At 42.0% G+C, this 26,379-nt stretch overlaps 3 protein-coding genes across 6 annotated transcripts; 2 read left to right on the top strand and 1 right to left on the bottom strand.

The window, feature by feature from the left end:
- Positions 1-214: 214 nt before the first annotated feature.
- LOC306941943 (obg-like ATPase 1) lies at positions 215-6,987 on the bottom strand. Its single transcript, XM_079527580.1, has 11 exons — positions 6,832-6,987; positions 3,964-4,061; positions 3,697-3,840; positions 3,425-3,552; positions 2,904-3,079; positions 2,727-2,807; positions 2,361-2,458; positions 1,947-2,087; positions 1,465-1,561; positions 1,169-1,291; positions 215-1,055 (listed from the first exon to the last, which is right to left on the bottom strand). The coding sequence occupies exons 2-11, from the start codon at positions 4,059-4,061 to the stop codon at positions 948-950; spliced, it is 1,194 nt and encodes a 397-aa protein (XP_079383706.1). The 5' UTR covers positions 6,832-6,987; the 3' UTR covers positions 215-947.
- A 3,501-nt stretch (positions 6,988-10,488) lies between these two features.
- LOC306941944 (transformer-2 protein homolog beta-like) lies at positions 10,489-15,234 on the top strand. 2 transcript variants are annotated; one of them, XM_079527581.1, is made up of 9 exons: positions 10,489-10,671; positions 11,400-11,441; positions 12,713-12,852; positions 13,296-13,467; positions 13,708-13,896; positions 14,287-14,402; positions 14,515-14,673; positions 14,762-14,835; positions 15,140-15,234. In XM_079527581.1, the coding sequence occupies exons 1-9, from the start codon at positions 10,636-10,638 to the stop codon at positions 15,148-15,150; spliced, it is 939 nt and encodes a 312-aa protein (XP_079383707.1). In that variant the 5' UTR covers positions 10,489-10,635; the 3' UTR covers positions 15,151-15,234. The 2 variants fall into 2 exon arrangements, with proteins under 2 accessions (XP_079383707.1, XP_079383708.1); XM_079527582.1 differs by lacking the exon at positions 11,400-11,441.
- Positions 15,235-18,918: 3,684 nt separating this feature from the next.
- Positions 18,919-23,268, top strand: LOC306942258 (transformer-2 protein homolog beta-like). Of its 3 annotated transcripts, XM_079528057.1 has the most exons (9): positions 18,919-19,102; positions 19,737-19,778; positions 20,384-20,523; positions 20,961-21,132; positions 21,373-21,561; positions 21,952-22,067; positions 22,180-22,353; positions 22,442-22,515; positions 22,821-23,268. In XM_079528057.1, exons 1-9 carry the CDS (start codon positions 19,067-19,069, stop codon positions 22,829-22,831), a joined length of 954 nt encoding a protein of 317 aa, XP_079384183.1. In that variant the 5' UTR covers positions 18,919-19,066; the 3' UTR covers positions 22,832-23,268. The 3 variants fall into 3 exon arrangements, with proteins under 3 accessions (XP_079384183.1, XP_079384184.1, XP_079384185.1); XM_079528058.1 differs by lacking the exon at positions 19,737-19,778; XM_079528059.1 differs by lacking the exons at positions 18,919-19,102; positions 19,737-19,778 and adding an exon at positions 19,811-19,906.
- The last annotated feature ends 3,111 nt before the right edge of the window (positions 23,269-26,379 follow it).

Consider the following 26,379-nt stretch of genomic DNA (forward strand, 5'->3'; position numbering starts at 1 on the left):
GAACCAGCTGTGCTGGTCCAAAAAGTTCTGTACTTTTACGACCCCTTGTTTAAATCTATCGCGGGACACATTTTCATACAGCCATGCTTGTTTGGGTTGGCAGAGAAAAGTTTGTCATTTACTATCAGGAGAGCTCAGCTATCAATAACTACATAATCACATCCGCTCGCCAACATTACTTCACCCTCCCCCTCCTTTTAGCATATTGTTCTAATCGCATCAAATGCATACTAATTAAATTACACAGATTGTATTTTTCTTTATTGGGCGAAGTTGCAGTACATGCATAGGACCTCAGCAGGATCCCTTAAAGAATAAGCAATTTTTTACAATTCTCCCTTGCTTTAGATATCTTTTCAATTCAGTTAATTAAAACAATAGGGTTGAAATCACCACTTAAAAAAATTGTATTCATATGTTCACTATTTGGCAAAACATCAGGTGGTGAGTGAGGCAATGCATTTCAAGCCATACAGTCCTACAGTCCTAATCATGTACCATATCTGCTTGTTCTTTTACGCAGAGCCTAGTGCAAGAATACAGGATTATACTAAAGACAGACAGTAGTCTCATAGTCCTGCATATCCAGATGATATTGGCAGGCGGACATCTAATCTGGCTAGGCGAGACAGACAACTCAATTAAGTCTAAAATAATAATATCCCATCCACACTCAGAACAATCCTACCCTTGATCAACAGTGTGTGGTTATTATGTCATATGGGCTATTGAATAGGACATTCTATTGCAGATTGAAATGTAGGATGGATATTACTAAAATGTTCCTGTGTTCCTCTGAAAGACCTGACAAAACCCCTTGGCCAACTAAATTGTTTATTGTTCCGGGCAAATTGAAGAGAGAAGTATGAAAACCAAAAGGCAATAGCTCTCAAGGGCAGGATGGGTCTGTAGTCTTTAGACCCCCCCTGATGCAATGTCTTGGCCCATTATTTTTTCTTGGGTGCAGGTGCATTGGGTGTGTTGAATTTGAAAAAGATAATGTCTCCATCCTCCACAGTGTAGGTCTTGCCTTGTTGTCTGTATTTCCCAACAGACTGTCAGAGAGGGAATGAAAATGGAGAGAATATGGCCATTTCATTATTGGTCAAGAAATCTGTTATTCAGAACGGTGTTGATGCCACATACAGTCCATTTTCAAGACACATACCTTTACCGCATTCTCACTACCCTCCTCTTTGAAGTCGGCAAACTTCATCACCTCAGCCATGATGAAGCCTTTCTCAAAGTCTGTGTGGATCTTCCCTGCAGCCTGGGGTGCCTTGGTTCCGTTCTGTTAGAGCACGATAAAAAAAATGAATTCAAAATTTCAAAAACAACTGAGCCCATATAAATGTTGATAACATGCAGTACATGGAGCAAGCAAGTACTTGTTATGCGTATGGAGCAAGCAATTGTTATTTCTAATCTAATCGTCAAAATTGCTTCATATCACTGGATCCTTACCCTGATGTTCCATGCTCGCACCTCATCTGGTCCTGCTGTGAAGAAGTATTCCAGCTGTAACGCTGCATAGCCAGCCTTTATGATCTTAGTCAGCACACTAACAACAAACCACACAACAAATGAACCTTGTTAAGCAGGAAAAATATCACCAACATGTTTGACTATATCTGGAGACTGGACAGACTGCCCCATCTGAAATGTATTTGATAGCAATGTGCCCTGAAAATGGGCAATAGTGTTGCACATTTAACTACAATCCAGGTAAATATGTTTTACAAACACAGGATATGATGTTATTATCCAAAGTGCCTTGGACTCTGCATGGCAGGGGCCATGCAGTCCCTGAGCCAAGCTTGCACCTAACCGCATACCTGACAATATAATGATTTATACAGCTGCAAAACCAACAGAAGGTTTAGGAGCTGATGCAGGAAAACAAAATAACTCAGTTGTGTATTAGAGGTGTTTGTGAAATATCTCACCTAGCCGTCTTCTGTTCCTCACAGTATTTATTCCTCTCCTCCTCCTCCATCTCCTGCAGTTTAAACTCCACTGCTCCACTCAAAGGAATGACCAGTGCCCCAGGGTCATGGGCATCTACCCATTCTTTGATCTTCGCCAACCTACAAGAAACAGTAGAACAAGTAACCCACCATAAACACACTTTGAACTGGCATCCCTATTTTGGGCATGTCATTATAGGTGAACATTTTTAAACAAAAAGTTATTTTTGCTGTCTGTCATACAACTAAGTATATACTGTGGAGGGCATAAAGGGATTAGGCTACTTCATACTAGGTCAGACAACCATGTGGCACAATATAAATGAGGCTTTGATGTACAAGTGCAAGATGTGCAAACAAACTATAAATAAGCCTGGACATGTTAGAACATACCACTTGTTCTTTTTTCTTATGTAGTCTTTCTCTGAGAGATTCACCAGGTAGATCATGGGCTTTGAGGTCAAGAACAGGTATTTGTTCAAAACGTCAATCTGCAGAGACAGCAATGAGTTAAATCATGCTAAACCTGGCAGGCTACTTAAAAATTACAAAGTACAACGGAGCACAATATCTCAGGTCATTATCATGGATTTATAAAATATATACATACATGAAATTTGTCTTGGGAGAAAAGGGAAAAAAAGATTCACACATTAACATTCCATATTCCACTGGGCTATGGCGCCCACAATGGCTAAAATCACAGCATTACCACAGATACACTGGGAGGCCCCAGTTTACATACACAGAAAATAATACCTCTTTTTCATTCCAGTCGTGATAAAATCTAACGTGTTTCTTTTCCTCCATCACCCAGTCCTTTATCTTTAACATCATATCCTGCAACCAGAAAAGAGTAAATGTATGAAATACTATGAATATAGTTACACACATCATAGATAGGATAGAGATATACATTTTATGACCCAAACATACATATTCAGGCTTGAGTTTCTTGTCTGATCCCCTGACAGCAGTCTTCTCCAGTTTATCAAGGATGGGACCAATCATCTCCTCATCCTTCAGCCTCAACTCCTCGTGGATGATCTCAATGTCTCTCACAGGGTCCACATTACCTTCCACGTGGATAATGTCCTCATCATCAAATGCACCTATAATTACACAGTGATATTTTACAAGGACAGCACAAGGAATTTCACCTAGGAGCTGATATGAAATTATTTTGTGCTACATGCTAAAAACCTATAATAGCCCTCTGTAAAGCCTTGCAAGTGTGGAAAGTATAGGCTACAAGCTAGTACATATAAATAAAAAAAATGTATCTCGCATCTACAGTATGTCGCCTATACACTGGAGGCACACACGCGCACACACACACACACACACACACACACACACACACAAGTTACTCAAGTGAGGTCATAACACCCCCTCCCCATATTGCCATTTCAGTTGTATGCTGCCACACAGGCACTGAATGACTCGGTTGATCTTACGGGTCATGTGATAGATGCCATCACAGGCACTGATGTGAGAGAGGAAGGCATTTCCTAGTCCCTGTCCTAGATGAGCTCCTTTCACCAGGCCAGCTATGTCCACAACATTTAAAAATGCTGGCACCTTACTAGGGAGACGAGAGAGAGCACAGGGAGAGGAAGTCACATAAACAGATGGATCATATAAGAAAGATGGCCAAAAAACAGGAATGTATCATCCGTTATGACAAAGAGAGCACAACAGCAATACACTGCAATTATATAGTATATACCTGAGTGGTTTGTGGAACTCGCATAGATAGTCATAGCGTTCATCAGGAATGGGCACCCTGCTCTCATTTGGATCAATTGTGCAGAATGGGAAATTCTCTGCTGCAGCCTGGCTTTTGGTGAGCACATTGAAGAAAGTGGATTTCCTAGTGAAAAAGGTCAGAATCAATGTGTCAATAGCTCCCCTCATCAACCTTGTTGATGGCAAAAAACAAACAACGTCATTCATATAGTCGGCATGCTTGACAATGGTGTTCGTGTGTACATACCCAACATTAGGCAATCCCACAATTCCTATTTTGAGAGAAGTTCCAAACCTTCCAATTATTGGTGGTGGTTTTGGTGCTTCTGACTTCTTTGGAGGCATCTGCAAAAGTTATCAACAGACACCAGTTTAGGAAAATCTGATACTCCATTCACATTACACCTGAGTAATATGAAGTAATATGGGGGGTGATTAGTGTGTTCGGGGCCCATTGGAAAACCCAATGGCAAGATGTTGCGTTATTGAAAACAAGTACTTGAATTGTCTGAATTGAGTGGTGCTGTAAAGTACTTGTGCTGTATTACTGTACTCAGTGTACTGTACAAGCCCTCCTCCCTAGCCTGTGTGTGTGTGTGTGTGTGTTAGGCTGCGCAACAGTGACACTTGGTGGTCAACAAACACTATTTCCGTGCTCGGACGGACGGACTGACAGCCAGCCAGCCAGCCAGCCAGCACACACATTGCTGTCTATAGAGCGTCGCAGTCCCGCCCTCTACCATGGACCAGGAAATTATTCTCCGTTCATTTTCCTCATAGACATTTCAGAAAGTATTTATTTAAAGACGTTTACGCCGCGGACAAAGCCAACTCGAATCGTGACAAATCATGACAACAAACACAATTTTTGGGGCCGAAAAAATAATTAGAAAGAAGAAAAAAACGGCAGGTTACAACACTTTTTTTGTTGTTTTTCTTCTTTGTAATTATTTGTTTGGTCCAAAATATTGTTTGTGTTGTCGTGAGTTGTCACGACTCGAGTTGGCTTTGTCCGCGGCGTAACCGTCTTTAAATAAATACTTTTTGAAATGTCTATGGGAAAAATGCATTGGGATTCATTTCCTGGTCCATGGTAGGGGGCGGGACTGCGACGCTCTATAGGAGTGGCTAGCACCACTCAAAAACTAAACTGACACTTCACCTGCACAGAATTTATTGACAGAATGTAGCTCATAACATGTCTACAATGGATTTGTATTAAACAAAAACTTGGCAGATAGAACAATGTTGGTGAGTTTAACGTTGTTTAATTATACAATGAATCAGACGAGACTTTTCCGTTTGTTTGTTTGGAATGGGCTGTCAAGGGTTGGTATTGCGGCTAGATATATGTACAGAATGTTAGCATCATATTACAGGTGTGTAAATGTTATTTTTAAACATTAGCATCATATGCAGGGGGGTGAAACAAGTAGCAGCAGGTACAATATTTCTAAAATGTGCTGTTTCAAAAACCAGTTTGTGCAGCATGGAAGGGTAAAAAAACCTCAGGCAGGCTGTGTTCATACCTTGTTCAGTTGTTCAACAGTCTAGAGACTCTACGGTTTCGATTTACCCACTGACCACTGTTATTACCCTAGACTCTAGAACAGTCACATACATGTCATCACTTCACTCTAAAGCAGCCTTTAAAACCAGTACTTATAAGACAATACTTATGTCATATATCGCAATATTACTATATCCCTTTGATGAATTGAACATGGTGGACCCTCTTGTAAACAAGTGTAATGCTTAATTGGGTCGTCCACTCACAGTTAACAGTCTTTGTATTGAGTTTGTGCTTGAAATGTACTGTAATTCTGCAAACTGTTAATACATATTTCAATCAATCAATCCAAGTTCCAGATGTTATCCAGACTAATATTACGATCGTAATATCAAGTTCAATTGGGCAATTGAACATATGTTCAATTGCCCAATTTTGCCCAGCCTTAAATTCAATAACACCATGTCAACGGGAAAACTAGCCCGTCTCCGGACCCCCCGGGTTGAGCTCCTTTGGACCTACCACGTAGGGTCCGGTCTCACCGGATTCAAGCGACATGGGATGCAATCTGATTTCCCCTGACTTAGCCCTGTGCTGCGGTGTGGGTGTCACGCTGACATATTCCAAACGAAGCATATGAACGCTATAGGAGACAACGAACCATCTGACCCCCCCCCGCGAACGGCTCAGAAGCCGTTAAGTATTTTTAATGTTTGTACGACCGCTTTGGCAGCTCTGAAATTCTCTCTTCGGTCCCTCCTTGTTGACATCTCGGTTGGCTAGCTGCGCCTACGGTTGGCTAGCTGCGCCTACGAGGCGCGTAGGGAGGCGCTGCTAGCCAACCGAGATGCTGGAGGCGGTACAATGGGATGTCAACAAGAGAGAATTTCAGAGCTGCCAAAACGGTCGTACAAACATTAAAAATACTTAACGGCTTCTGTGCCGTTCGGGGGGGGGGGGGGGTGAGAGGGTTCGTTGTATCGTATAGCGTCCATATGCTTCTTTTGGAATATGTCAGCGTGACACCCACACCGCAGCACTGGGGTAAGTCAGGGGAAATCAGATTGCATCCCATGTCGCTTGAATCCGGTGAGAAGGAACCCTACATAAAGTCATCAAAATGTCAGAAACTTTAACGTAGGGTTCCGAAAGGAGCTACGGGAAAACAAAAGCTTGCCAAGAGACTGTCCACTCAACATTCTATCAACAGATTACCAAAGATGGGCAGCAGGTATCTTAAATACTGGCACGTACTACTAGTACTACTGAAAAAAATACAACCAGCTGATTCAGGAAATGATGTAAGCCAATAAAGCTTCATTCCCCCAGGTCGGTCTGGGTCGACTGGGTGTATGGTGGTTTAAGATAGAAATATAGAGGTTCCAAACGGAGCTAGGCTAGAAATAGATCCCACTGAAACTTGCTATGCTATACAAAACGTGCAGACTGACTGACAGCATGTTAGCTAGCCAGTTGCTATCTAGTACAAGTCCTACTAAGCAAGACGGAAAACACCAACCAAATCACTGGCCTTACTTACATTTTCCACAAATAAGCAAACGGTGTCTAAATCCTATTCGATAGGTAGGGTATTAATGGCATTACCTTTATATCTGTAGGTAATCCGTGATCTACGTGGTTGATGTTTGTTCACCCGGCGGGCTGTTCCCGAGGAAAGGCAAGGCAGAAGGCATACCGGAAGTATTTTGACATGGGAGGACTCTCATTGGTCACTCTGTGTCTGAAACATACTAGTCTCGCGTTACCAGACTGTTGCCTCGGAGATTGTGGAATAGTTGTCTGGCTACGCGAGACTAGAAACATACTGCTACCGTAGCAGTGCTACGTACTACGTAGCATTGTGTGTGTGTGTGTGTGTGTGTGTGTGTGTGTGTGTGTGTGTGTGTGTGTGTGTGTGTGTGTGTGTGTGTGTGTGTGTGTGTGTGTGTGTGTGTGTGTGTGTGTGTGTGTGTGTGTGTGTGTGTGTGTGTGTGTGTGTGTGTGTGTGTGTGTGCGTGCGTGCGTGCGTGCGTGCGTGCGTGCGTGCGTCATTCATGTCGTTTTTTAATGTCCCAAATACAAAAAAAACAATAGGGATTATAACCTGATTCCAATTCGTTTGGGTTCCAGTATACTGTACAATACATGTCAGGATGTAGGGAAAATGATCAGGTAGATTTTGCAAGAGAGGAGGAGAGATGGGAAATGAAGGTGGTTCAGTAAGGGAGACAGACTCTTATCAAAAGAATAGGGAAAGAGGCTAAGGTGGGAGGTGTAGCTGGAGCTGTAGGATGGATGAGGTCGGGATAAGAGGAGGCATCAACCATTGGAGAGGCCAGGCCAAGGTGGATAACTTCATCCACATCACAGGGAGTTTGGAGATGATTGCACAAAGAGACCGTGGCAATTACTGTATCATGTGTAGAGAAGGTCCTGAAATCTTTCCAGTACAACCCAGAGCATTTTGTCAGGGGTCATCTCGAGTCGTATGAGTGCTCTTCACAGGACCCATGAGGTCAACAGGGAGCTGTGAGGTGGGACTGAAAGTGTGCTTTCTGAGGTTCCTGGGTAGTGAGGCTTTTCAGCCCTTAAAAAGAGATGGGGATCGTGAAAGAATTAACCGGTTACTGACCTTATAAATTGAAAACCCGATAGGGTTTAATGAGCAGCTACTTTGATGTGTGCTTTGTTAACTTTTTCTATTATCGTTCTTAGAATGTTAAAAATCTGAGTCTTTATAGAGGGGTCCTGCACAGGTTAGGTTTTGTCTTTAATATAAATCCCATATACATAATATTGACACTGTTATCTTTGTGTGATTATTTATTTCTTTGTTTACTGTTTCTTGTTTAATAAGTACCATGCTTCTTTTAGTAGAAAAAAAACTATGTAACAGCAAAATTATGATGTCTTGTATGAGGTAAACTGAGATAACTTGAGGTGCACCCGGACCGCTATGTGCGTGACACCTAGGTCCTCTTTATAAGTGACACCTACACAGTGTTCTCTAGATTTACGCTGAAGAAGGCCCTCGGGCCGAAACGTCCTTACTGTTGTTTGCTGCTGGGGGGAAACCAAATAAAGCTTTAATCCTTCCAGGATACTACGTGAGTGCTGGTATTCTTTTCTATAAGTCAACAGGGAGCTCTCTTCAGTCCCTGTAGGTCGGACATGCGACAGCAGGTGCTTGGGTCTTGACTGTTTGTGATGGTGGAATTGAGAAATGGGAACCTAGAGGTGTCTTTCAGACACATACGTGGCCGGTTAAGACCCCCCCTGTGGCTCCGACATACGTGGCCAGTTAAGACACATACGTGGCCGGTTAAGACTCACCCGTGGCTCCGACATACGTGGCCGGTTAAGACTCACCCGTGGCTTCCGTGGCTTTCCCCCCCTCTGCCACCCAGGTGGAAGAGCGCATCACTGCATGCCTGGCTGACATCTCACAGTGGATGTCCTCCAACCACCTCAAGCTGAACCCAGACAAGACAGAGCTTCTCTTCTTCCCAGCTAAGTCCTGCCCTATGCGGGAGCTAACTATTTCCGTAGACAACGCCCTGGTAACGTCTGTCCCAACAGCCAGGAACCTTGGTGTTGTCCTGGACAGTCAGCTCTCGTTTAAAACCCACATCACAGCTGTCACTCGATCCTGTAGGTTCACACTCTATAACATACGACGAATTAGACCATTCCTCACCCAGGAATCAGCCCAGCTCCTAATCCAGACAACAGTCTTGTCAAAACTTGACTATTGTAACTCCCTCCTTACTGGCCTATCGGCTTGTGCACTTAAACCTCTCCAACTGATCCAAAATGCCGCAGCTCGCTTGGTCTTCAACCAGCCAGAATTCTCACATGTCTCCCCCCTGCTCCGCTCCCTGCACTGGCTCCCGGTCGCTGCCCGCACAGAATACAAAACTCTGATGCTGGCATTCAAAGCAACCAAAGGTATGGCTCCCCCATATCTTGCAAGTGTGATTGAACCCTACAAACCCTCCCGCGCACTCAGATCAGCCAACGCAGGAAAGCTGGAAGTACCCTCACTAAAAACGCCGGGACAACGCTCCACACGTCCCAAACTCTTCTCCCTTCTGGCCCCAAAACTGTGGAATGCACTTCCTGTTGCAATCAGAACTGCAGCATCACTCCCAATCTTCCGCCGTAGTCTGAAAACCCACCTTTTCAGACTCCATCATGGCCCATAGCACTTACCCTACACCCTTAGATAGCACTTTTTAGACTTAGATAGCATTTGAAACAGACTTATAGCATGTCATGTAGACAGCACAATAGTTGCATTGTATATAGTCATAGCACTTCATAGTACATATGTATAGCATAGTATAGTATATATGTATAGTTTATATGTTTAGTATCATTATATAGATATGTTTACGTTCTTAGCTTACGCATGTTTCATGATAAATGCATTTTATATATGTGATGTATCCCCATGCTTTTTTGTTCTTGCCTAATGTAAATCGCTCTGGATTAAGAGCGTCTGCTAAATGCCTAAATTGTGTGCGGTTATGGTTATAGGTAGGGTTTGGGGTAGGGTGTCGCCATGTCGGACTATTGCTGTCAGAGGCAGAGCCCTTAATGAGGACATACAAACTGTCACTTGTATTTGTACTATGTAATACACATAAAAAGAGAGTCAAACAACGCACTCCCTAAGCTAGCTCACAGTAAGGAGCCCCTGAGTGCCCCTCGCCCCCACTCCATTGTTTCTGTAAATATATCTAGTAGGCCTATTGCATTTAGAGTTGCTGATATGTAATGTAGGCTATTGTATGTACTGTATGTCTTGATGAATTGAGAACAAAGGACCACAATGGAAAAAAAGCCTCTTTTCTGAGAAACAATTTTCCAAATGCTCTCTCTGTATCCTTATATCTATTCTAGAACAGTGGCTCTCAGAACCTCAGTAAAATTATACCTAAACCTAACCTTAACCCTAACCCTAACCTCAGTAAAACTATGCCTGCGGGATTCATAATCACATCATTGGGCGTTCCAGGGGTTCCCCAGCATGTTCACGATCAATTTAACATCTTTAATCCCATTTTATACTAAATGAAAGTGAATAATTTAGACTTTAAAAAAAATCAATTCAGATGGGTGTCCGACTCCGATTGACATGACAATGAATTTAGCCTAAGATTTGAATCCCCTCCAGCAGGTGGCGGTATGTGATTCATATGCGTATCCGGCCAATAAAAATGAACGCGAAGAAGACGCGTATATCTGTTTCCTTTTAAGAGCACACAATAGAACGTAGACTAGCATTCGGATGCCCGCCTCATGCACGAGAGTGCTAGTGTAAGACCGAGCAGAAAAAAAAACATTACTGGCCGATTAATTTGAATCACTATCCGTTAATTGCTAAGATTCTGTGATCTAGCTGAAATGAGCGACAACGAGAGAGAATTCAAAAAAGAGCCGGTGAGTACGCATCACAATACAAGAGCCGTCGTTTAAACATAAATGCACGCTTAGCTAGCGACGGCGAGCTAGCTTGTTTTTCTTTTTTTTAAGCTGTTAGCTAATCGGGCCTAGCGGCTCTGCACAGAAAACCTAACCAGTTTGTTATTTCTAGAATCGATGCGCCATTATTTGAATCACAGAGGGCGATTATAAAATGACGTTAGTGCCTTGTTTGTACGGTAATATGATAACATACAAAAACGGGTAATGTGACTATTCATTCTAAGTACCGAATATGTGCCGCAATGTGAGGCGATTGGTAGCTCCTTTCGGAACCCTACGTTAAAGTTTCTGACATTTTGTTGACTTTAGTCCAAAGGAGCTCAACCCGGGGGGTCCGGAGACGGGCTAGGCGATTGGTAGCTGTTAGGCCAGCTAAAAATGGCTGCCGAATCCGATGCATCTGCTTATTTACATTTGATAACGTAGCTTAAGATTTAGCTTGATTTTAAGCCTTGCCTTATTTATACTCACTCGCACGGTGGTTTTGTACGCCGGTAATATTCCGACCTACAAGCTCGAGAGGCGTTGTGAGCTTGTAGATGTTTTTTTCCCCGCGCGTGCTACCGTCGTACGACTGACTATAAATTAAGTATTGGTAACCAGGATTTATCTGATGTCTTTCCTTTTTATGGCCCGTGAAAAAATCCATCATTGCTTATGATCCTTGTTTGTTTTTTGTTAAGGTTAAGGTTGGAAGAAAGAAAAAGGCGGAAGAAGTTTCAGAGGTTTCAGAAGTTGTTATTGTTTGATGATGAAGCTGATGGTGTTGATGATGCATGCTAATGATGTATTGCCGTTTGGAAGCTGACAGAAGCAAGCAAGATTGCCCACTAGAGTGGTGTATTGGCAGATGGTAAAAGGGGGAAGACGAAAAAAAGAAGTCATGAGGTCAATCTGAAGAAAGAAGAAAAGAAATGGTTGTTTTGAAGTTACAGAAGTTATGAAGTTAAGATCAGAAGTTGTACGGGGGTATGAGTAATTTCCTAATAGCCCGCTATGACATTACTGTAATTCACCTTTTTTCTTTCTCTCTCTTAAGCATTGCATGGCATTTCCTCTCTATAACAGAAATATAATTGGTCTGTCTCACATGCAAACTTAGCTCCTTTCGGAACCCTACGTTAAAGTTTCTGACATTTTGATGACTTTATGTAGGGTTCCTTCTCACCGGATTCAAGCGACATGGGATGCCATCTGATTTCCCCTGACTTAGCCCTGTGCTGCGGTGTGGGTGTCACGCTGACATATTCCAAACGAAGCATATGAACGCTATAGGAGACAACGAACCATCTGACCCCCCCCGCGAACGGCTCAGAAGCCGTTAAGTATTTTTAATGTTTGTACGACCGTTTTGCCAGCTCTGAAATTCTCTCTTCGGTCCCTCCTTGTTGACATCTCGGTTGGCTAGCTGCGCCTACGAGGCGCGTAGGGAGGCGCTGCTAGCCAACCGAGATGCCGAGAGGCGGTACAATGGGATGTCAACAAGAGAGAATTTCAGAGCTGCCAAAACGGTCGTACAAACATTAAAAATACTTAACGGCTTCTGAGCCGTTCGCGGGGGGGGTCAGATGGTTCGTTGTCTCCTATAGCGTTCATATGCTTCGTTTGGAATATGTCAGCGTGACACCCACACCGCAGCACAGGGCTAAGTCAGGGGAAATCAGATGGCATCCCATGTCGCTTGAGGCCGGTGAGACCGGACCCTACGTGGTAGGTCCAAAGGAGCTCAACCCGGGGGGTCCGGAGACGGGCTAATGCAAACTGAGCTTAAGCTATATCAGTTTGTTTAAACGAGAATGACATACTTGTTGAAATGACTTTGTATGACCCTCAATAGGCAAACTTTTAGACTGATTACATCATGCACAGTACATTAACAGCCATCCTTTTTAAGGGGCATGTAGAGGTTGTGAATGAGATTCCTCTCATGGTCGTTTTCTCTGCTCACTGGTTGCCTGGTGTTTTCTATGCTGTCTCTGACCTATATGACCTATAGGACTCTCGATCTGGCTCGAGGAGCGCGTCACCTCGGGGCTCTGGGAGATCAACCAGTCGATCACCAGCCCATACCCTGGTACGCTCCAAAGATGGATCCCGCTACTCAAGGTCCAGATCTCGTTCCCGGTCCAAATCCAGGTAAATTGTGCTTCAGCTCTGTTTAAATTAGTGTTTTGTGTGTATGGAGAGAGCATACTATTTTCCAAAGACTAGTATTCCATGTAGTGCCCGACCGATATATTGGCCACAGATGTGAAACTGTGATACCAATGCTGCTGGTAGACTCTTTTTAAAAGTATATATTTAAGTCTTGAATAGTCGGTGGTTTAAAAAAAGAGCCTGTCTGTACTACTGTCACTGTACTTTTACATAATCATAATTGGTAAAATTCTTTGCACAATCCGCACGGAAAAATCCCGTTTTCATTCCAGCTAAAAAAAATCACTATGTTGCATATTGGTTATTGGTGATTGTCCCCTCTCTAAAATCGGTTATCGGTCGGGCCCTAATTACATGAATGTTTTGCAAGCAAAGGATGGCAGGAAATGCGTCATTCATGCGTCTCGTCATCTGTTCCCCAGGTCCCGTTCCCATCGGAGTTCACGCAGGCACCGCACCCGCTCACGCTCACACTCGCGCGCACACTCCCGCCGCCACCGCTCCAGGAGCCGATCTCGTAGCGGGGAGTATCGTCGCCATCGGAGCCACAGCCACTCTCCCATGTCTAACCGCCGTAGACACATCGGCAACAGGGTATTCCTCTCCCCATCTCTAGTTATTTCACTGTCATTTGTTGTTTTGGAGTAAAATATCAGCACGTGGTGGCACTTAAGCTTTTGGCTACTGAAATGACTGACCCTTATGTTAACCATATAATCCTGCATGGCAAAAATAGCCAATCTGCATTTATTCAAATGACAAACTCACCCTTTTATTTTATTTTGTCAAATAAACTGGCATTAATTTTGCTTTTCCCCCATCTCACCCTCTCAGGCTAACCCAGACCCCAACCTTTGTCTAGGGGTATTTGGGCTCAGTCTGTACACCACAGAGCGAGACCTGCGAGATGTCTTATCTAAGTATGGCCCTCTAGCCGAGGTGAACATAGTTTATGACCAACAGTCCCGGCGCTCCAGGGGATTTGCCTTTGTTTACTTTGAAGCCACAGGAGATGCAAAAGAGGTAAATAGAATCGCATGGAGAGTCATTACACACAAGGTCATCATCCCCGTGCTGGGACATCGGCTAATCCCTCACAGGGTTGCCCCATTTTCTCTTGTCTAGTTTTTCGTGCAATGAGCACCATGACCATGTGAATCTTAGTCCATTCACAGGGTCACTTCCGCACAGTTAAAAATTAAAGATGAGTTGTTGTTTAGAACTACTGTAGTGGTTCTTGGCCTGATCTAAGGCTGTAATGCCACTTGATTGTATTTTTTTCATTGGATGCAATAAGGTGGAAGATTCTATAACTTAAATGCATGTGTAATCCTTTGTTTCAAAACCATATTTTAGAGTTAAAGTTGTATAATTACAAGGTCCAGTTAGTTACAACGGTATCTTTTCATTCAGGCCAAGGAGCAGGCTAATGGAATGGAGTTAGATGGACGTAGGATCCGAGTGGATTTCTCCATTACTAAACGACCCCACACTCCGACTCCTGGGATCTACATGGGACGCCCCACATAGTGAGTGTTTATTGACCAGGCAATATAATTCTGCCTCGGCACACATTGTATACATATTTTATATTTGACATCCTACCAGACAAAGGCAACTCAACCATATTTCTGTTCACAGTGATGAGGGCCCTAGCACATCATCATCATCGTCCTCATCATCAAGGCGTTTTTCAAGAGAAGAAAGGGGTTATGAAAGGGGCAGTGGCAGTGGCAGTGGCTATGACCGTGGCAGTGGCTATGATCGCTATGATGACAGAGAATATTACCGCTCATACAGGTAAGATTCTCCCATTACTTGAAATGTACAGGTCATCTGAATGATCTATTCTGCTATGCAGGTACCAACTCTTCTTTGGTCTCCTCAGACGCAGATCTCCTTCTCCCTACTACAGAGACAGGGCCTACCGGTCTCGATCACGATCTCGCTCCTACTCGCCACGTATGTTTGAACTACATTTATGACTAGAAGAACATATTTAAGGATACAACATACTATGATCTATTGCATAAGAACAGATTTAATGATATAGAAGATACTATCTCTCACAGAAGAACGGACAATGATCTACAACAGACACATGCATAGCCAATATATTGCTGTAAAAGTTGATTTTGTATCTTCATTTTATTTTTTACTACTAAACTTAAAATATTCACCAAATGTGGGAGAAATACATATATTGATATGCATTCTTATTTCTGGCACCATCCAATGTTAAGTTTCCAATTTCATGTTTCCACAGGTCACTACTGAACAGAGGGAAAAGAGGCGTTCATAGGAGTTGAATCTTTTTTCTTTATTTGTTTTTTCATTTTTTTAAAACGTTTTATGTGTGAATTCAGGTTTTGTCAAAGTAAACGGAACAATATTCATGCCATGACCAAATGCCACGGTTTGGGTTCAGAAGAAACTATACATAACAGCAGTGTAAGAATTAAATGTGGGCTGGTCATTAGGAGGTTTGACTAAACTAAACTGACACTTCACCTGCACAGAATTTATTGACAGAATGTAGCTCATAACATGTCTACAATGGATTTTTATTAAACAAAAACTTGGCAGATAGAACAATGTTGGTGAGTTTAACGTTGTTTAATTATACAATGAATCAGACGAGACTTTTCCGTTTGTTTGTTTGGAATGGGCTGTCAAGGGTTGGTATTGCCAGATAGCAAAAAATAGCATCTAGTTCCTTGCGGCTAGATATATGTACAGAATGTTAGCATCATATTACAGGTGTGTAAATGTTATTTTTAAACATTAGCATCATATGCAGGGGGGTGAAACAAGTAGCAGCAGGTACAATATTTCTAAAATGTGCTGTTTCAAAAACCAGTTTGTGCAGCATGGAAGGGTAAAAAAACCTCAGGCAGGCTGTGTTCATACCTTGTTCAGTTGTTCAACAGTCTAGAGACTACGGTTTCGATTTACCCACTGACCACTGTTATTACCCTAGACTCTAGAACAGTCACATACATGTCATCACTTCACTCTAAAGCAGCCTTTAAAACCAGTACTTATAAGACAATACTTATGTCATATATCGCAATATTACTATATCCCTTTGATGAATTGAACATGGTGGACCCTCTTGTAAACAAGTGTAATGCTTAATTGGGTCGTCCACTCACAGTTAACAGTCTTTATTGAGTTTGTGCTTGAAATGTACTGTAATTCTGCAAACTGTTAATACATATTTCAATCAATCAATCCAAGTTCCAGATGTTATCCAGACTAATATTACGATCGTAATATCAAGTTCAATTGGGCAATTGAACATATGTTCAATTGCCCAATTTTGCCCAGCCTTAAATTCAATAACACCATGTCAACGGGAAAACAAAAGCTTGCCAAGAGACTGTCCACTCAACATTCTATCAACAGATTACCAAAGATGGGCAGCAGGTATCTTAAATACTGGCACGTACTACTAGTACTACTGAAAAAAATACAACCAGCTGATTCAGGAAATGATGTAAGCCAATAAAGCTTCATTCCCCCAGGTCGGTCTGGGTCGACTGGGTGTATGGTGGTTTAAGATAGAAATATAGAGGTTCCAGACGGAGCTAGGCTAGAAATAGATCCCACTGAAACTTGCTATGCTATACAAAACGTGCAGACTGACTGACAGCATGTTAGCTAGCCAGTTGCTATCTAGTACAAGTCCTACTAAGCAAGACGGAAAACACCAACCAAATCACTGGCCTTACTTACATTTTGCGTGACACCTAGGTCCTCTTTATAAGTGACACCTACACAGTGTTCTCTAGATTTACGCTGAAGAAGGCCCTCGGGCCGAAACATCCTTACTGTTGTTTGCTGCTGGGGGGAAACCAAATAAAGCTTTAATCCTACCAGGATACTACGTGAGTGCTGGTATTCTTTTCTATAAGTCAACAGGGAGCTCTCTTCAGTCCCTGTAGGTCGGACATGCGACAGCAGGTGCTTGGGTCTTGACTGTTTGTGATGGTGGAATTGGGAAATGGGAACCTAGAGGTGTCTTTCAGACACATACGTGGCCGGTTAAGACCCCCCCCTGTGGCTCCGACATACGTGGCCAGTTAAGACACATACGTGGCCGGTTAAGACTCACCCGTGGCTCCGACATACGTGGCTGGTTAAGACTCACCCGTGGCTTCCGTGGCTTTCCCCCCCTCTGCCACCCAGGTGGAAGAGCGCATCACTGCATGCCTGTCTGACATCTCACAGTGGATGTCCTCCAACCACCTCAAGCTGAACCCAGACAAGACAGAGCTTCTCTTCTTCCCAGCTAAGTCCTGCCCTATGCGGGAGCTAACTATTTCCGTAGACAACGCCCTGGTAACGTCTGTCCCAACAGCCAGGAACCTTGGTGTTGTCCTGGACAGTCAGCTCTCGTTTAAAACCCACATCACAGCTGTCACTCGATCCTGTAGGTTCACACTCTATAACATACGACGAATTAGACCGTTCCTCACCCAGGAATCAGCCCAGCTCCTAATCCAGACAACAGTCTTGTCAAAACTTGACTATTGTAACTCCCTCCTTACTGGCCTATCGGCTTGTGCACTTAAACCTCTCCAACTGATCCAAAATGCCGCAGCTCGCTTGGTCTTCAACCAGCCAGAATTCTCACATGTCTCCCCCCTGCTCCGCTCCCTGCACTGGCTCCCGGTCGCTGCCCGCACAGAATACAAAACTCTGATGCTGGCATTCAAAGCAACCAAAGGTATGGCTCCCCCATATCTTGCAAGTGTGATTGAACCCTACAAACCCTCCCGCGCACTCAGATCAGCCAACGCAGGAAAGCTGGAAGTACCCTCACTAAAAACGCCGGGACAACGCTCCACACGTCCCAAACTCTTCTCCCTTCTGGCCCCAAAACTGTGGAATGCACTTCCTGTTGCAATCAGAACTGCAGCATCACTCCCAATCTTCCGCCGTAGTCTGAAAACCCACCTTTTCAGACTCCATCATGGCCCATAGCACTTACCCTACACCCTTATATAGCACTTTTTAGACTTAGATAGCATTTGAAACAGACTTATAGCATGTCATGTAGACAGCACAATAGTTGCATTGTATATAGTCATAGCACTTCATAGTACATATGTATAGCATAGTATAGTATATATGTATAGTTTATATGTTTAGTATCATTATATAGATATGTTTACGTTCTTAGCTTACGCATGTTTCATGATAAATGCATTTTATATATGTGATGTATCCCCATGCTTTTTTGTTCTTGCCTAATGTAAATCGCTCTGGATTAAGAGCGTCTGCTAAATGCCTAAATTGTGTGCGGTTATGGTTATAGGTAGGGTTTGGGGTAGGGTGTCGCCATGTCGGACTATTGCTGTCAGAGGAAGAGCCCTTAATGAGGACATACAAACTGTCACTTGTATTTGTACTATGTAATACACATAAAAAGAGAGTCAAACAACGCACTCCCTAAGCTAGCTCACAGTAAGGAGCCCCTGAGTGCCCCTCGCCCCCACTCCATTGTTTCTGTAAATATATCTAGTAGGCCTATTGCATTTAGAGTTGCTGATATGTAATGTAGGCTATTGTATGTACTGTATGTCTTGATGAATTGAGAACAAAGGACCACAATGGAAAAAAAGCCTCTTTTCTGAGAAACAATTTTCCAAATGCTCTCTCTGTATCCTTATATCTATTCTAGAACAGTGGCTCTCAGAACCTCAGTAAAATTATACCTAAACCTAACCTTAACCCTAACCCTAACCTCAGTAAAACTATGCCTGCGGGATTCATAATCACATCATTGGGCGTTCCAGGGGTTCCCCAGCATGTTCACGATCAATTTAACATCTTTAATCCCATTTTATACTAAATGAAAGTGAATAATTTAGACTTTAAAAAAAATCAATTCAGATGGGTGTCCGACTCCGATTGACATGACAATGAATTTAGCCTAAGATTTGAATCCCCTCCAGCAGGTGGCGGTATGTGATTCATATGCGTATCCGGCCAATAAAAATGAACGCGAAGAAGACGCGTATATCTGTTTCCTTTTAAGAGCACACAATAGAACGTAGACTAGCATTCGGATGCCCGCCTCATGCACGAGAGTGCTAGTGTAAGACCGAGCAGAAAAAAAAACATTACTGGCCGATTAATTTGAATCACTATCCGTTAATTGCTAAGATTCTGTGATCTAGCTGAAATGAGCGACAACGAGAGAGAATTCAAAAAAGAGCCGGTGAGTACGCATCACAATACAAGAGCCGTCGTTTAAACATAAATGCACGCTTAGGTAGCGACGGCGAGCTAGCTTGTTTTTTTTTGTTTGTTTTTTAAGCTGTTAGCTAATCGGGCCTAGCGGCTCTGCACAGAAAACCTAACCAGTTTGTTATTTCTAGAATCGATGCGCCATTATTTGAATCACAGAGGGCGATTATAAAATGACGTTAGTGCATTGTTTGTACGGTAATATGATAACATACAAAAACGGGTAATGTGACTATTCATTCTAAGTACCGAATATGTGCCGCAATGTGAGGCGATTGGTAGCTGTTAGGCCAGCTAAAAATGGCTGCCGAATCCGATGCATCTGCTTATTTACATTTGATAACGTAGTTTAAGATTTAGCTTGATTTTAAGCCTTGCCTTATTTATACTCACTCGCACGGTGGTTTTGTACGCCGGTAATATTCCGACCTACAAGCTCGAGAGGCGTTGTGAGCTTGTAGATGTTTTTTTCCCCGCGCGTGCTACCGTCGTACGACTAACTATAAATTAAGTATTGGTAACCAGGATTTATCTGATGTCTTTCCTTTTTATGGCCCGTGAAAAAATCCATCATTGCTTATGATCCTTGTTTGTTTTTTGTTAAGGTTAAGGTTGGAAGAAAGAAAAAGGCGGAAGAAGTTTCAGAGGTTTCAGAAGTTGTTATTGTTTGATGATGAAGCTGATGGTGTTGATGATGCATGCTAATGATGTATTGCCGTTTGGAAGCTGACAGAAGCAAGCAAGATTGCCCACTAGAGTGGTGTATTGGCAGATGGTAAAAGGGGGAAGACGAAAAAAAGAAGTCATGAGGTCAATCTGAAGAAAGAAGAAAAGAAATGGTTGTTTTGAAGTTACAGAAGTTATGAAGTTAAGATCAGAAGTTGTACGGGGGTATGAGTAATTTCCTAATAGCCCGCTATGACATTACTGTAATTCACCTTTTTTCTTTCTCTCTTAAGCATTGCATGGCATTTCCTCTCTATAACAGAAATATAATTGGTCTGTCTCACATGCAAACTGAGCTTAAGCTATATCAGTTTGTTTAAACGAGAATGACATACTTGTTGAAATGACTTTGTATGACCCTCAATAGGCAAACTTTTAGACTGATTACATCATGCACAGTACATTAACAGCCATCCTTTTTAAGGGGCATGTAGAGGTTGTGAATGAGATTCCTCTCATGGTCGTTTTCTCTGCTCACTGGTTGCCTGGTGTTTTCTATGCTGTCTCTGACCTATATGACCTATAGGACTCTCGATCTGGCTCGAGGAGCGCGTCACCTCGGGGCTCTGGGAGATCAACCAGTCGATCACCAGCCCATACCCCGGTACGCTCCAAAGATGGATCCCGCTACTCAAGGTCCAGATCTCGTTCCCGGTCCAAATCCAGGTAAATTGTGCTTCAGCTCTGTTTAAATTAGTGTTTTGTGTGTATGGAGAGAGCATACTATTTTCCAAAGACTAGTATTCCATGTAGTGCCCGACCGATATATTGGCCACAGATGTGAAACTGTGATACCAATGCTGCTGGTAGACTCTTTTTAAAAGTATATATTTAAGTCTTGAATAGTCGGTGGTTTAAAAAAGAGCCTGTCTGTACTACTGTCACTGTACTTTTACATAATCATAATTGGTAAAATTCTTTGCACAATCCGCACAGAGAAATCCCGTTTTCATTCCAGCTAAAAAAAATCACTATCTGTTGCATATTGGTGATTGTCCCCTCTCTAAAATCGGTTATCGGTCGGGCCCTAATTACATGAATGTTTTGCAAGCAAAGGATGGCAGGAAATGCGTCATTCATGCGTCTCGTCATCTGTTCCCCAGGTCCCGTTCCCATCGGAGTTCACGCAGGCACCGCACCCGCTCACGCTCACACTCGCGCTCACACTCCCGCCGCCACCGCTCCAGGAGCCGATCTCGTAGCGGGGAGTATCGTCGCCATCGGAGTCACAGCCACTCTCCCATGTCTAACCGCCGTAGACACATCGGCAACAGGGTATTCCTCTCCCCATCTCTAGTTATTTCACTGTCATTTGTTGTTTTGGAGTAAAATATCAGCACGTGGTGGCACTTAAGCTTTTGGCTACTGAAATTACTGACCCTTATGTTAACCATATAATCCTGCATGGCAAAAATAGCCAATCTACATTTATTCAAATGATGAACTCACCCTTTTATTTTATTTTGTCAAATAAACTGGCATTAATTTTGCTTTTCCCCCATCTCACCCTCTCAGGCTAACCCAGACCCCAACCTTTGTCTAGGGGTATTTGGGCTCAGTCTGTACACCACAGAGCGAGACCTGCGAGATGTGTTCTCTAAGTATGGCCCTCTAGCCGAGGTGAACATAGTTTATGACCAACAGTCCCGGCGCTCCAGGGGATTTGCCTTTGTTTACTTTGAAGCCACAGGAGATGCAAAAGAGGTAAATAGAATCGCATGGAGAGTCATTACACACAAGGTCATCATCCCCGTGCTGGGACATCGGCTAATCCCTCACAGGGTTGCCCCATTTTCTCTTGTCTAGTTTTTCGTGCAATGAGCACCATGACCATGTGAATCTTAGTCCATTCACAGGGTCACTTCCGCACAGTTAAAAATTAAAGATGAGTTGTTGTTTAGAACTACTGTAGTGGTTCTTGGCCTGATCTAAGGCTGTAATGCCACTTGATTGTATTTTTTTCATTGGATGCAATAAGGTGGAAGATTCTATAACTTAAATGCATGTGTAATCCTTTGTTTCAAAACCATATTTTAGAGTTAAAGTTGTATAATTACAAGGTCCAGTTAGTTACAACGGTATCTTTTCATTCAGGCCAAGGAGCGGGCTAATGGAATGGAGTTAGATGGACGTAGGATCCGAGTGGATTTCTCCATTACTAAACGACCCCACACTCCGACTCCTGGGATCTACATGGGACGCCCCACATAGTGAGTGTTTATTGACCAGGCAATATAATTCTGCCTCGGCACACATTGTATACATATTTTATATTTGACATCCTACCAGACAAAGGCAACTCAACCATATTTCTGTTCACAGTGATGAGGGCCCTAGCACATCATCATCATCGTCCTCATCATCAAGGCGTTTTTCAAGAGAAGAAAGGGGTTATGAAAGGGGCGAAAGGGGCAGTGGCAGTGGCAGTGGCTATGACCGTGGCAGTGGCAGTGGCTATGATCGCTATGATGACAGAGAATATTACCGCTCATACAGGTAAGATTCTCCCATTACTTGAAATGTACAGGTCATCTGAATGATCTATTCTGCTATGCAGGTACCAACTCTTCTTTGGTCTCCTCAGACGCAGATCTCCTTCTCCCTACTACAGAGACAGGGCCTACCGGTCTCGATCACGATCTCGCTCCTACTCGCCACGTATGTTTGAACTACATTTATGACTAGAAGAACATATTTAAGGATACAACATACTATGATCTATTGCATAAGAACAGATTTAATGATATAGAAGATACTATGATCTCTCACAGAAGAACGGACAATGATCTACAACAGACATGCATAGCCAATATATTGCTGTAAAAGTTGATTTTGTATCTTCATTTTATTTTTTACTACTAAACTTAAAATATTCACCAAATGTGGGAGAAATGCATATATTGATATGCATTCTTATTTCTGGCACCATCCAATGTTAAGTTTCCAATTTCATGTTTCCACAGGTCACTACTGAACAGAGGGAAAAGAGGCGTTCATAGGAGTTGAATCTTTTTTCTTTATTTGTTTTTTCATTTTTTTAAAACGTTTTATGTGTGAATTCAGGTTTTGTCAAAGTAAACGGAACAATATTCATGCCATGACCAAATGCCACGGTTTGGGTTCAGAAGAAACTATACATAACAGCAGTGTAAGAATTAAATGTGGGCTGGTCATTAAGAGGTTTGATTCAACAGGACTACTTAGGAAGTACTGTATAATGTGTAAGTAGGATTTCTGTATGTTCTTATTGCTCTGTTGCTAGTGAGTTTCTTTATCATCTATGTAACGGCTTAATGTCATAGCACATAGTTGCTAATGATTTTGATTCCAATGCTGTTATCATCTATAAAATAGTATTTTGTCTTTTCGTTTAGTTTGCTGTATTCAAGCAATAAAAACTCATTCCTTGAACATGGCCTTCTCTCATTGAAATGGTATATCTTCCCCCAACCAGAAGAAGCACCAGTCGGTGTAAAAACTTCTGAGTTACAATGTTGCCTGATTGAAATGACCCTATACCAAGGAGTGATGTGACAGCACAATTAAGCATGAATGGACCATATTTGGATGCTGTAAATGTAATATTTATGCTACACATGGGTTGACTAATTTGGAAGGGGAAACTGTTACTTAAAAGCTGGAGAATATGTAATAAATATGTTTGTTTATCAACATTGAAACATTTAAAAGCAATATTGAAAATTGGAGGATCCTACCATTATCCATGATGGGTCGTATCAACGCTATTAAGATGGTGGCGTTACTGAGATTTCTTTATTTGTTTCAAAACCTGCCAATTTTTCTCAATGCAAAATTCTTTAATAAATTGGACTCTTATCTTACCGTTTGTATGGGGATACAAAGCTAGTCTCATATCAAAACCTCATCTTCAAAAACCCACTGAAATGTGTGGACTGAACCTATCCGTGTTCAGACACCATTACTGTGCATGTAATGCCAGGGTCCTGACCTACTGGCAATGGGGACTCAGAAAAAAATAAATGGCTTGATATAGAACTAATAGCATCAACTACATATTCCCTTTCTGCCATGCTTTTCTCAGAGTCACCAATCAAAATGGTTGGGGAGGATTTTATTGTAAAAAAACTCATTGAAGATTTGGAAACAAATAATCTACCCTCAAACTGCCCGATGTCTATCATCTACTCATCATTTCCACCATCAGATTCAGATAGGGTATTCACTGACTGGGCTACTAAAAGGCTTTCCACGGTTGGAGATTTATTTTGGAGAAACGCTTTGCATCATTTCAACAGTTAAGAATGAAATTTGAACTACCCCAGTCACACTATTTTCGTTATCTTCAAATTAGACATGTCAGGGAATATCCCACAATTTGAAAATATACCAGAGAGCAACGCTTTTAATAAGCTTCTACAACTTCCCCCTGACTAAGCAAATTATTTCTCGTTTTGTTTCTGTCTTTACTACTCCTGTATCTACCAATCGCTTGAAGGAAGCATGGGTCTCTGAACTGGGAATGGAGATGAATGATGAAATCTGGAAGAAGGGTTTATCGAGAATACATTCTTGTTCCATTCATTCCAGATATCAGCTAATACAATATAAAGTCATGCACAGATTGCACTATTCCAAGACAAAACTGCACAGGATCTATCCTACTACAACTTCTCCAATGTGTGAGATGCAAAACAGCAGAGGGCAGCCTAACACATCTATTTTGGCTCTGTCCACAGCTTCACAGTTTTTGGTCAAAGATTTTTGAATGGTTTTCTAAAGTGTATAAAAAAACTATAAGAATTGACCCTCAATTGGCTTTATTTGGATGTTCAGAGAATGCTTTAAAATATACAGATGAAGAACAAAAGGCTTTGATGCTCGGAATGGTTGCAGCGAAGAAAATAATTCTGTTGGATTGGAAATCATCTCCTTGCTTCATGAAGTGGCTTAATTTGTTTGTCATATGTATGTATGTTGTTGATTTTGTTTATTATTGTCACTATTAATATTATTACTTTGACATGTATACTAAGGGACTGTTTTAAATATATGTTGTATGTGGAAAAAAAATCACACCCGTGTGAACTGAGTGGTGTAAGGTCTTATATAGCCTGATCAGCTGTGGTCTGACGTAATGTCTGACGTAATGAAATCACACCCGGGTGAACTGGGTGACCGTAGCAACCATGCTAATTTTTTGAGCACAGACAGACAGACAGACAGACAGACACGTAAACTAACAGAGCCAGTCGTAGGAGTGGTTTACACCACTCAAAAATACAATTCAAAATAAATACGTTTACCCACCTTTTTTGCTACCCATGTAAGAACATGTTTATATAATTAAATTGCTTTTCTCTAAAGATTATTATAAATTGATTTGAGTGGTATTCTCTCAAACTTTGATTTGGCTAATCAAAGGGGCTGTGGTCATAATACAGTTTGAGAAACAAGTTGAAAACTACACCCATATTGTTATAATGTAATAGTCCAAAATGAAACTGCTGTAAGGACGCCAATCACGCAATGTGATGATGTATTATGCTAAGAGCGCCCCTCACTTCACACAAGTGTGATTTTTTTAATTCATTTGTATTTTGGTTTTGAGTCATTGAAACAGCTTTTCTTTGTTTGATATGATTTATTGTGTCCCTTCTGAGTTTATAAACCTGTGATTTATCTCTTGAGCCATGCACAAGCTATAGTAGTGAGCAGGAATTCAATTTTTTGATAGAGAGGAATGACGATTAATGTTACCAATACCGGTCTTGAGCCACAAACCTTATGTTTACAAAACACGTATGGCGCTACAGTGATGTGGACTATCCGTAACAAGCCTGGTGGGATTTAGATGCAAAAAATCATGTGTGAAGTGAGGGGCGCTCTTATCATTATACATCATAATACATCATCTCATGAACAACTGAAGTTATGTGATTGGTTATCCCAGTTGCTCGTCTACATATGACGTAAATGTTCCCTTCATTGTCAATGGCATTTAATGTTTGTGTTGCCACAAATGTACGTGTTTCCATTGTGGTTCATAAACATTCGAACGTCTAGAGATAAACAACAGCAAAAGAAACAATAGACAAATCTCCTGTTATTTTATTTTTTGTATTTAATTTTTGTATCAATGTTGTACTCAAAGGGAACAGCAGACTGTGTTGTGGCAGGTAGCAAGTAGATCAGTGACTTACCACACTGGCTGCATGACCTGGAGATTGTGGGTTCAAACCCCACTCAAATCTGTACTTGCCAAAATCTGCCATTGACCCCCATTCTGAATTTCTCAAATTTAAAAGCACTATATTTCTAAAACTATGAAACATTGCAAAGATTCCTTTTCAGGCAAACATGTCCACCGTAAGATGAACCTAAATAGGTTTGAATGGGGTTTCTAGGTGTAAGTGTGTAGGACTAGTAGCATGCCAAAGTTTGTGCTATTGTCATTGGGAATGCATTGGGCGTTTAACTTAAATAACTCAGAAACTACAAAACATTTCAAAGTAAAAAGTTCCAGCATGTGTCTCCACAGAA

This window comes from Electrona antarctica (genome assembly GCF_951216825.1).
Source record: "Electrona antarctica genome assembly, chromosome: 18".
Lineage (NCBI taxonomy): Eukaryota > Metazoa > Chordata > Actinopteri > Myctophiformes > Myctophidae > Electrona > Electrona antarctica.

Bases quoted from the DNA above. Each gene is read 5' to 3' on its own strand.
- LOC306941943 (XM_079527580.1), bottom strand. From the start codon at position 4,061: ATGCCTCCAAAGAAGTCAGAAGCACCAAAACCACCACCAATAATTGGA. The intron at 3,553-3,696 runs GTATATACTATA...TCGTCTCCCTAG, and splicing joins GAGTTCCACAAACCACTCAG to TAAGGTGCCAGCATTTTTAA. The intron at 2,088-2,360 runs GTATGTTCTAAC...TGTTTCTTGTAG, and splicing joins ATAAGAAAAAAGAACAAGTG to GTTGGCGAAGATCAAAGAAT.
- LOC306942258 (XM_079528057.1), top strand. From the start codon at position 19,067: ATGAGCGACAACGAGAGAGAATTCAAAAAAGAGCCG. The intron at 21,133-21,372 runs GTATTCCTCTCC...TCACCCTCTCAG, and splicing joins GTAGACACATCGGCAACAGG to GCTAACCCAGACCCCAACCT. The intron at 21,562-21,951 runs GTAAATAGAATC...CTTTTCATTCAG, and splicing joins CCACAGGAGATGCAAAAGAG to GCCAAGGAGCGGGCTAATGG.
- LOC306941944 (XM_079527581.1), top strand. From the start codon at position 10,636: ATGAGCGACAACGAGAGAGAATTCAAAAAAGAGCCG. The intron at 11,442-12,712 runs GTTTCAGAAGTT...TATGACCTATAG, and splicing joins AGGCGGAAGAAGTTTCAGAG to GACTCTCGATCTGGCTCGAG. The intron at 14,403-14,514 runs GTGAGTGTTTAT...TTCTGTTCACAG, and splicing joins TACATGGGACGCCCCACATA to TGATGAGGGCCCTAGCACAT.